Source organism: Dromiciops gliroides, chromosome 4, assembly GCF_019393635.1.
Source record: "Dromiciops gliroides isolate mDroGli1 chromosome 4, mDroGli1.pri, whole genome shotgun sequence".
Lineage (NCBI taxonomy): Eukaryota > Metazoa > Chordata > Mammalia > Microbiotheria > Microbiotheriidae > Dromiciops > Dromiciops gliroides.
Genome location: NC_057864.1, coordinates 100367495 through 100378642, shown reverse-complemented (window position 1 = coordinate 100378642; position 11148 = coordinate 100367495). Strand labels below are relative to the sequence as shown.

At 46.5% G+C, this 11148-nt stretch overlaps 1 protein-coding gene across 3 annotated transcripts; it reads left to right on the top strand.

Annotated features, from left to right (window-relative positions):
• The first annotated feature begins 239 nt into the window (after positions 1 to 239).
• UBE2T (ubiquitin conjugating enzyme E2 T) lies at positions 240 to 10878 on the top strand. 3 transcript variants are annotated; one of them, XM_043962632.1, is made up of 8 exons: positions 247 to 296; positions 6097 to 6204; positions 6669 to 6830; positions 7363 to 7432; positions 8128 to 8233; positions 8320 to 8418; positions 8527 to 8610; positions 10548 to 10878. In XM_043962632.1, exons 3-8 carry the CDS (start codon positions 6722 to 6724, stop codon positions 10671 to 10673), a joined length of 594 nt encoding a protein of 197 aa, XP_043818567.1. In that variant the 5' UTR covers positions 247 to 296; positions 6097 to 6204; positions 6669 to 6721; the 3' UTR covers positions 10674 to 10878. The 3 variants fall into 3 exon arrangements, with proteins under 3 accessions (XP_043818568.1, XP_043818567.1, XP_043818569.1); XM_043962633.1 differs by lacking the exon at positions 6097 to 6204 and having other exon boundaries at positions 240 to 296; XM_043962634.1 differs by lacking the exons at positions 247 to 296; positions 6097 to 6204 and having other exon boundaries at positions 6801 to 6830; positions 7363 to 7463.
• The last annotated feature ends 270 nt before the right edge of the window (positions 10879 to 11148 follow it).

Here is an 11148-nt window from a genome sequence, read left to right as displayed (position 1 = left end):
CAGCCTGGGTAGCAATTGCGCTTTACCGCCCCTCATATCCTATAAAGGTCTCCCGGGAAAACCTAGTAACCGCTTTCGGAAGCCCCGCCCCTTTCTCGGATTTCCCCGCCTTCCCTGTGCGTGCTATTTCGCATCGCAGCTGCGCAGATGGCAGGCCAATAGGCAGCTGCGCTCCTTCCCCGGGCGGCTTAGGGAGGACCAATCCGGGCGGCGCTCTTGGTTTTACAAACTGGCGCCCTCTTGGAGCCCCGCCCCTCCTCCCAGAAGAGCTCGAGTATCTCAGTCCGGTAGTTCAGGTGAGACCGATTATTTTCTGAGCCCCTACGACTGGACCATTCCTACTCCTCGGTGCCTTGTGAGAATGAGCCCTGGAATAGATCACTGTAGAGACTGGGGACAGGCTGGGCGTCCGCTTTCACCAACCCCGAGTGCTGGTTCTGTCTTCTGGGGAGTTTGGGTTCTCTCGGGGAGGTGTAGGCCCAGGGAAAAGTTATAGCTGTGTCTTTGTAGGATTCACTGTGCCTTTTGAATTGTCTCGGGAAAATCTCTCTTGGCTGGGGCAGTTGTCAATCAATGGCTTCTACCAATCAGTGACGTGCCTCTGGCTGCTGGGGATGGCCTTGAAATTCATAGGTTTTTAACGTTCGGAGACTTGCGTCTCTCTTGGATTATTCGCTCCAATCTGCACTGGTTGCGTTTATTTCCTTTTGCTTGCAAACTCCCTTTCTCCCCACTTGTGTGTGTGACCTCCCCACTTGTCCTTCCACTCTGAGTGAAGTCTCTGTGTTTATTTCCCCATTTGTATATTACTTAGCATTTACAGTTTTAGGATAATTTTCCTATTTTCCAACCGTATGCACTTTCTCCTCAGTAATTAAAAGTACTTCAGGGGCGTTCGAATTTTAAGCTCCTAAAAGAGACCTTCTTAAAATGCAGGTCTGACTAGTCACTCTCCTGTTTAAGAAGTATCCATAGCTCCCTATTCCCTCAGAGATAAAACACTATTTTGCCTGGCATCTAAAGCCTTTCACAATCGGATTTCAAACTGTCTTGCCAGACTGATCTCATGTTTTCACCCCTCCCACGCTCCACCTTTCAGCCAAAGGGATCTACTTGATGCTTCTTGTGTTTGAGACCTCCTTGTCTTTGCACATTCTGTCTCCCTGCCATGAGTAGGATATTCCCCTCGCAGAATCCCTAGTTTCTTGTATGATCTTCCAAGTTGTAAATGTTCTCCCCCACCCCCAACTTGCTTAATATTTATTCTCCATATGTATATTATATGTATACATGTAGGTATAAAATCCTCTAGTAGAATGTAAACTCCAAGGTGACAAGGACTGCTGGACTTGGGGGGGGGGAACGTTGTCTTGTACCCCCATCATCCTCCATAAATAGCATATGTGTTTGTGTGTATGTGTATCTATGTATGTATATAGTACTTAGTAAATGCCCATTGAACTGAACGGAAGGTTTTTGAACGGGAGAGTGGCATACAGTCAGACCTCCTCAGAAAGTTTATTTTGGCAGCCGGGTGGATAGAGGCTACAAGCCAAAAACTGATTAGAAGGCTGTCCAGGAAAGAGGTGTTGAAGGCCTCAAGTCAGGGGTAACTATGCCAGCAGAGAAAAGGAGGATGCAAGGAAGGATGGACAAGGACAAGTGAGGAGACCTGGTAACTGATTAAACATGGGCGGCGAGGGAGAGGATGTCAAGGATGAGCCAGAGGTTATAGATTTGGGGAGGATAATAGTCCCTTCAAAAGAAATAGGAAAGTTCCAACAAGTAGCAGGATTGGGGGGAGGAAGAGACAGTTCAGTTTGGACACATCGAGTTTGGGTTGTCCTGAAGGAGATCTCTGGCAGGATTGGAACTGGATACTAGATTTGGAAGTCATCTTCATAGAGGTGATACTTGAACCAATGGGAACAGATGAGATTTGCAAGAGAACTTATATAGAATGGGAAGAAATGACAGCTCAAAATAGATCTCCAGGGAATACCCAAGCTAAGGGTTCTGGAAATGATGCTGATCCAGCAAAGGAGATGGAAAAAAGAGTGAACAGGTAGGAGAATCATCAGGAGGGATCGCTGTTGGGGAAGCCAAGAGAAATGTTAAGTATCCAAGAAGAGGAAATGATCGGTAGTGTCAGAAGCTTCAGAAAAATCAAGGAGAATCAAGACATAGAAAAGGCTGTTGGATTTAACAGTCAAAAGATCACTGGTGAGCTGGGAGGAAATGTATCTGAATGGTAGAGCCAGAAGTCAAATTACGAGGGAATGAGAAGTGAATGGGTGATGAGGAAGTGGAGACAACCAGTGTAGATGATTCTGTGCTGGTGAATCAATAACGTGATCAATAACATTTTTGAAGCATAGATTGCCTTGGTCTGATAGGACCTACCAAAGTCTGACGATGGACCCTATGACAATGGGTATCCTAAGTCTAACCTAACTGAGTTCAAAAAGGTTGATTCCACCAAGTAATGGATTTGAGAGGGGTCATACCCAAGTGAAAGTCAATACAATTTGGTAATACAACAGTACATTTGTTAGAGGTCTACATGGGCAGAACACTGTGCTGAGCTCTAGGAGATACTTAACATTTAGATGAGACACAGCTCCTTTCTCAAGGAATTTGCAGTCAAGTAGGGGGTGACGTCAGCAAAGACACCTGTCACACCAGGTATGACAGGATATGTGAATCAGAACATTACCTTTAAGTTGTGCTTTAAAGGATAGGTTGAGTTCTGTCCAGTGTGGAGAGTGGAGAGGGAGCACCTCCCAAGCCTAGGGAGAAGTCTGAGGCCGAAGGATTAGAGGCAGGGAAGCTCATTGCTTGTTGGGTTCGGGCTGGGGATCAGAAACCTGAGACTCATCGAGTTTGACTAGCACGTTAAGCGTGCAGAGAGCAGTAACATGAGATACAGTTGGAAAGGTGGGGTGGTGCCAGGTTGTGGAGGTGCTAGAATGGCTGCAGAGTGAAGGGGGCCATGCCCACATCTGTGGCTGTGAAGGATGACCCTGGTGGCAGTGGGAGCTGGAGGGAGGGGATGAGAGGTAGGAAGGTCTGGAAGGATGTTACTGAAGGAGCTGAGGGGGCTGGGACCGAGGCTTGTGCTAATGTGCTTGTGGTGGGAAGAGAGAAATGTTAGCCATGAAAGTGCTTTGTAATCACATGTATTTGGTTTTATGAATTTAAAAACGTTATTCTGAAAAGTCTATGAGCACCAGAAGCCCATAACCCAGAAAGGCAAAGAAGCCCTGATCTGGAGTTTGGAAGGCAGATAGGGATAGAAATCACTAACAGAAGGGAAGTAGGCAAAGCCGTAGATGAGATTGCGGAAGAAGGAAGTATAGCGACTGGAAGGGGCTGAGGATGAGCATCCCCACTGAAGGGTAGTAAGGAGGGTGAGAAGCCAGTGAAGGAATGATCAGAGGCCTGAAGAGAACCTGCAGGGGATGGGGTCTCTGAATCGTGGGGAGGACAGGATGGGGTAGAGTAGGATAGGAGGGAAGAAGGGTCAGCACTGGAGAGAGGTCAGGAAGGGAGAAGGCCATTGGATTAGGCAATGAGTGGGAAACAGAGCCGGTCCTTAATAAATTCCAGAAATATAAATTACTGGGCCAAGGGTTCCTTTTAGTTAAGAAGTACTGGGGAGGGGGGGCGGCTAGGTGGTGCAGTGGATAAAGCACCAGCCCTGGATTCAGGAGTACCTGAGTTCAAATCCAGCCTCAGACACTTGACACTTACTAGCTGTGTGACCCTGGGCAAGTCACTTAACCCCCATTGTCCCGCTTAAAAAAAAAAAAATTAAAAAAAAAAAAAAAGTACTGGGGAGGGGCAACTGGGTGGTACAGTGGATGGAGCACCGGCCCTGGAGTCAGGAGTACTTGAGTTCAGATCCGGCCTCAGACTCTTAACACTTGCTGGCTGTGTGACCCTGGGCAAGTCACTTAACCCCAATTGCCTCACTTAAAAAATGAAGAAGTACTGGGAAAACTTGATCACAGGCCTAATTTACCAGAAATTAGGGTTAACCCAGTGCCTTTTACTATATACCATCGTATGTTCAAATGGATATTCAACATTGATATAAAAGGTCACAACACTTTTTTTTTTTTTGCGGGGCAATGGGGGTTAAGTGACTTGCCCAGGGTCACACAGCCAGTAAGTGTCAAGTGTCTGAGGCTGGATTTGAACTCAGGAACTCCTGAATCCAGGGCCGGTGCTTTATCCACTGTGCCACCTAGCCGCCCCCACAACACTTTTTTTAAATTATGAGAACAAGATTGTGCTCCTTTCACAACTGTCTAAGGGGAGAATTTGTAGCCAAATAAGTGATACAAGCAATTGCAAAATATAAAGTAGGTCATTTCAGTTACATGAAATCAAAAAGCTTTTGCACAAATAAAATCAGTGCAGCTAAGAAAGGAAACTGCTATTTGGGAAAAAGTATTTGCATCAACTATATCTATTAAGGTGGGTAGCAAGGTGGCACAGTGAATAGAGTGCCGGTCCTGGAGTCAGGAAGACTCACCTTCAAATCTGGCCTCAGACATTCACTAGCTGTGTGGCCCTGGGCCGTAATTCCTCATCTGTAAAGTGAGCTGGAGAAGGAAATAGCAAATCACTCCAGTCTCTTTGCCAAGAAAACCCCAAGTGGAGTCACAGAGAGTCAGACACAACTGAAAAACAACTTCACAACAAAATATCTAATAAGGATCTGATATCCAAGATATGTAGGACTTTAACACAAACACAAATATACCAAGAGCCAAGTTGTTAGGATATGAACAGTTCTCAGAAAGAGAAGTGAAACTATGAGAAATTGCTATATATCACTACTGAGAAGTACAAATCAGAACAACTGAAGCTTCATGAACTGGTGGAGATGACAATAAAATAGGTAGAATGCCAGCTCCTTCAGGGCAGGGACTGTTTCATTTTAGTTTGTGTGTCCGGCACAGGGTCTGGCATGGTTGGAGGTACGGACGGGGGAACTGACATAGCTTACATCAATTCATTCAATATTCCATTCCTTTGGAGAAGGAAATGGCAAATCACTCCAGTATCTTTGCTAAGAAAACCCCTAATGGTGTCACAAAGAGTTGGACATGACTGAAACAGCTGAACAACAAGAATTCATTCAGCAGTCTACTATGTGCAGTGCACTGTGCTAGGCAGTGAGACTACAAAGACAAAACAAAATGGGTCTTTGTTTTCAAGGGGCTTCCTTTCTCCATCCATTGGCCTAACTCTTCTTAGAGAAGTAGACTAGGCTAGGTCATCTGCTGGAAGTGGGGAACCTTAGTATTGCTGGGGTAAGAGGAGACACAAAAAAGGAAAAAGATTATTGAGATGACTGAATGAGAATTCAGGTGAGATTGTATACCATAAAGATTTAGTGGATAAAAACAGCCCAGTTTTGTAACTTTCTTCAGGACCACTCTGCATCTACCAGGGCATGCAGGGATTACCATCTGTCTCTTTAGAAGAGGTGCCTACATTTGATGGAATTGCAGGTCCTTTGAAGGATTAAAGAGATGCTCTCTTCAAATCACTGGTGAAATTCAGGCAGAAGTGAAAAAACTTCAGTCCCCTTTAGAAGAATAGTAGGAACATTGGAATAATGTCCCCCAAGGCTCTATTCTGGTCCTTCTTTCTTCTTCCTCTGTCCCTCCCCTTCTCCTCTCCTCCTTTTCCCTCTCTGTCATTCCATCAGTTCCTATGTATTTACTTGTCATCTCTATACAGATGATTCCCAGATAGATAAACATGTCTGCATTTCATCTCTCCTGAGTTGCAGTCTAGCATTACTAGCTGCCTGCTAGGCCCCTCACCTGAATGTCTCTTAGGCATCTCAAATGCATCATCTCCGACATGGGACCTGTGATCTTTCCCACAAACTGTATCCTGCTTCCAGTCACCTACGTTTACACCTTTGGAGTCCTCCTCAGCTCCTCACTCTCACTTCTTGCCTTCTGTCCATCTGGTCCCTCGACAGTTCTTGTTGTTGTCACTGTGACATCTTTCCCATCCATCCATCGGCTCCCTGGACCGTAGCCTCCTGACTCCATTTTCTTTCCTTCGCAGTCCATCCTCTACGTTGCTGCTTGGAGCACACACCTGACTGTCTCCTGCTTAAGAAGCTTCAGTGGCTCCTGCTTGTCCCTAACCGTCTAGTTCCAATCTGTCTTTCAGGTTGATTTTTTTTTTTAACATTAGACCCTCCCACATAATCTGCTTTTCAGCCAAACTAGCCTGCTTGATGTTCCCTGTATGTGGCATTTGGTTTCCCACTTCCCAGCCTCTATTCCCTCCTTCCCTGGCCTGCCTCTGGGCATCCCAGTCTCCCATGAAGGCTTAGCTCCTCCTCCATGAACCCCTCCCTGATTCCCCTCATTATTAGAAGTATCCCCTTCCCCTGAAGTCACCGTGTATTCATCTGGTATTTAGTGATTTGTGTACATACTGTTCCCCTCCAATTGTCTGCAGCTTCTTTGAGGACAGGCAGCATTTTCATTTAGCGTGGTACCTGGTGTGGCAGCAGGCGCTTGATGAATCCTTGTTGGGTTGGAGAATCAGGTACCACAAGTTCTTTTGCTGAATTGTGCCACAGGAAGGATGGCTGACCCTTTCTCGACTCTTCTTTTCCCTCCCCTTAGTGCTTCCCCCTTGACACTTCCCTTGTCAAGTGCGCTACCTTCCTCAGAAGACCATGCAGAGAGCCTCACGTCTAAAGCGAGAGTTGCAGATGTTGGCCACAGAGCCACCCCCGGGCATCACCTGCTGGCAGAACACAAACCAGATGGATGATTTCCGAGCTCGTAAGTATGCCTGCGCACCTTAGGAGCCTTGGTCTCCTTTAGCCTAGGGGTTTGTTTTCATAAAAAGGATGCTATATTCTCTCCTGTTTTTCCAGGTTCGAGAACAGCAACTTTTGGCTATTTCCCTTTGTTAACCAAAACACTTGGGCATCAGCTCTGAGGCATGAATTGATTGAGGGGCTGCTTAGTGCGATGGGTCACTGAGCTTGGCGTCAGGAAGAGGCAGGCTCAGATCCTCTTTCGCTTACTAACAACATGATCACTTTTCCTTTCCGTGCCTTGGTTTCCTAATCTGTAAAATGAACGTGATCACAGTGGCCTCTGAGGTGCCTTTCATCTTTTTAAATCCGATCCTGTAAGCCTATAGAAACTTGTGGGTAAAGCACGACCATATTGGGTGGGAAGGGGCTGGGTAAGAGTTGCTTCCCCAGACCTCGTTTCTCTACTTTTGGGACGTTAGAACCATGGTGTTGAGTGGCACTGTGGCAGCGCAGTTCATCCTTTATCCATTGATTTTATTTTTCCTTTTAAGAGATTTTGGGTGGGACCAACACACCGTATGAAAAGGGTATTTTCAAGCTGGAAGTCTCCATTCCTGAGAGGTCAGTGCAAATCTGATTCCACACTTGCAGGGTAAGGAGCCCTTTTGGGGAGGTGGGGATGTGTAGTGAGTGGGAGGTTTGGCTGGGAGCCGGGAGCCCGGAGAAGTGAATGCCCTGCTGCTCATTCTCTCTGTGGCTTCAGAAAGTCATAATTTCTCTGGGTCTCATTTCTTCCTCTGTGAGATCATCTCCAAGCCCCCTTCCAATGTGATGAGCCTTCTAAGTGCCTTCTCAAGTAAACAGTGGTAGGCACAGTCCTTGCAATTAAGGATGAGATGGGGAGATTCTGAGTATCCAAGTGGTTATTCTAGATCTCGACAAGCTAGACCTTGCAAACCCTGGCTGACATCCTGAGAAGCCAGATTCACCACATGATACATCATTAGAGAGGCTAAGAAGTGATCAAAGATAGGTGTCGATTCCATTCCAAAGTCTGTGCTTTCCAGAAATTCCTATGGGCCAGAGTTGAGTGCTGCTCATTCTACAGACCTACTTTTAGCCGTGTAAATTTGGGCAGAAGTCACTCCACCTCTCCAGGATTCAATACCTCTGTAAAATGGAGAGGGTTGGACTGCGTGATCTCGAAGAAGCCCATGGGCCTCTCATTTTGGCACGGTGTTGATGTGAAAGCTGTGAATGATACCGTGAATCGTAGCAGCAGCAAGAACTGAACTTTTTGTCCTGTGCTTTCAAAGGTACCCATTTGAACCTCCAAAGATCCGCTTTTTGACTCCCATCTATCATCCTAACATTGACTCTGCAGGGAGGATCTGCCTGGACGTCCTCAAATTGCCACCAAAAGTAAGTGGGGTTTGATGGGCGGTGCCAGCTTCCGTATCAGACTCCTCGTGGTATAAATGGGATTTTCCCCCCACATCTGCATCTAGGGAGCTTGGCGGCCATCCCTGAACATTTCCACTGTGTTGACTTCTATCCAGCTGCTCATGGCAGAACCCAACCCCGATGACCCTCTCATGGCCGACATAGTAAGTGTCTTTCTTATCTCTGGTGTATCCCATGCTCAGCCCGAATCTGCGGCTCCTGATTTCAGAGCAGAACACTCCTCTTCATCATCTTCTTTGCTTCCCTCCTAGTCCTCAGAGTTTAAGTACAACAAGCCAGCCTTCCTCAAGAACGCCAGAGAGTGGACGGAGAAGCATGCTCGTCAGAGGCGAGAGGTAATGTTCTGGATGGCCTCCCATCCTGTTTCTGTCCACAGTGAAGTTATCTCATCTGACAAGTCTGAACTGTGCTTGTGAAATATTTGGCTTTTCTCCCGTTTTCTTTGTTTTTGCCCCTCACCCAAAGTAAGAGAGGAGAAAAGGTTCCTTACCTTAAAGACTACAATGCTAGTTCATTGGGTGTCCCTGGCGAGGATTGAGAGGGTCCCTCTATCGACCAAGGGGAATCACTCATTAAATTAGCCATTGGCCCAATGACGCGTATGTGACCCAGTCCTCACTCTTCTCCGGACCTGTGTTGAGAATGCAAGTTTGGTGAAATCATAGATTTAGAACTGGAAGGGACCTGAGGGGCCATCCAAACCCCTCATTTTACAAATGAGGAAATTAAGGCACAGAGCAGCTTGTCCAAAGTCATGTAGCTATTAAGTGTCTGAAGCAGGATTCCAAATGCAGTACTTTATCTACTATGTTCCCTAGCTGGTGGAAGAGGAATATGTAATCAGAATCATCAGAATGCCTTAGAACTCAGGGTGTGTGTGTGTGTGTGTGTGTGTCTGTGTGTGTGTCTGTGTCTGTGTCTGTGTGTATCTCCTTCCTTGGCCCGGCTGGTACCTGCCAGCCACCAGCCACGCTGCATTGCCAACACTAGAGGGCAGGCTGCCTCTGCTTACCAGGGTGCTTGTTTGGGGTGGGGTAAAGAGTTGTCTTCCAGTTTCCCTGAGACCAGTGGAGTCAAGGTGGAGGAGGGGCGCTGTTTCTGGCCTGACAGATGACTTCTGTGGGAATAGTCTGTCTGAGAACTTAACCAAGAGGCCTTTTATGAAAAGAGAGAGAAGTGAATCCCCAGCAGGATTCTCTAAATTCACTCCATCGGTTTTAATTAATAACAAAATTCTTTTGCTGCCTCAAAATTCAAATTGCTGAACTACAGGGCCCTTCAGAATAAAAGTTCATGATGGCCTCTGGTTTTATCCCTCCTTCACCAGCCTGCTGTGAGGGAAGCACACCATAAAGGATGACAGAAATGTGGGCTGCTGGGGTTTGGGGGATGAGTGAGTGAATGGAAAAAGCCCTTTCTCTGGGTCAAGCACTGGGGATGGAGACAGGGAGACCGGTCCTGCTTCCAAGGAGCTTACCTTCTGATTGAGTAAGATACTCCATAAAGGAAAAGTCATCTCCCAGGCTGGTGACAAAACTCAGGAATCCCTCAATTACATTAGTAGATCTGGTGATGGTGCCCTGCAGTCCTAAGATCCTCGAGGTGGGGTAGATGCCCAAGTCTGGTAATCCCCCATCTCACTGGAAGGAATTTAGATGGTGGTTTCTGTCTTTTTTTTTTTTTAAAGTGATGCAATTGGGGTTAAGTGACTTGCCCAGGGTCACACAGCTAGTAAGTGTTAAGTGTCTGAGGCAGGATTTGAACTCAGCTACTCCTGACTCCAGGGCCGGTGCTCTATCCACTGCGCCATCTAGCTGCCCCCAAATTCTCCCCCCCACCCCCACCCCAGGGCAGTGGGGGTTAAGTGACTTGCCCAGGGTCACACAGCTAGTAAGTGTCTGAGGCTGGGTTTGAACTCAGGTCCTCCTGAATCCAAGGCTGGTGCCTTATCCACTGCGCCACCTAGCTGCCCCAAGTGGTTTCCGTCTTATCCAATGGTATGAGCCTCCAGGTAGCCCCAGTAGGGTCTCTCTCCCTTGGGGGAGAAGTCGAAAAGAATGTAAGGGGAGAGAGCATCCTCATGGTGAAGAGTCTTTTGCAGTTAGGCCTGCCTGCATGGGGTTTGGGTGGCACCCCCATGGCAAGAGTAGGTGAAGGAAAGCAAGGGGAAGAAGGCACCCCAAGTCATGCCACTCTCCTCTGTTTACCTCAGTGCCTCTGCTCTGCCTCTGCTTATTCCTCTTCTGTTTATTCCTTCTGTGCTGTTTCTCAGGCTGAAGAGGATGAGGAGGTGGAGAATCTACCAGAACCCAGTAACCCCAAATCTGCAGAAGCACCCCAGAAAAGAAAAGGCTCCAAGCTGGGGGGACTGGAGAAGAGACTTTGTCCTGATGCTTAGGGAGCCTATCATGAGCCGTCGCAGTTGATAGCATTCCATTTCTGTCAAGGGTTCTCATTGTGCTGCGTCTTTTTGAATGTTTTTCTTGGTATTTGAAGAGAATGGAACAGTTTTTCCCTTATAGGCCTTGTATATTTATGTATACTACAATAGAATAATTTTATGAATGTAATTTGTTGTATTTATTTTGTATATATGTATTTTGAAACCCTTTAACCTGAAAAATAAATAATCATTTAACATTGGACCTGTGTTTATCCTGTGTGTGTATTTGGGAGTAAGCTGGTGGAAGAGAACATATAATCAAAATGTTAAATTAGTTAGCTTTGTTGCCATTGATTCCTGTGTACTTTCTTCCCACCATCATCAAGGAAACTTTAACATAGGTATAGGTTTGCTGTTACAAACTATTCAGTTATCACTGGGTTTTCAGGAATCCAACATAATGTGGGAATTGTGATACTAGAACCACTTT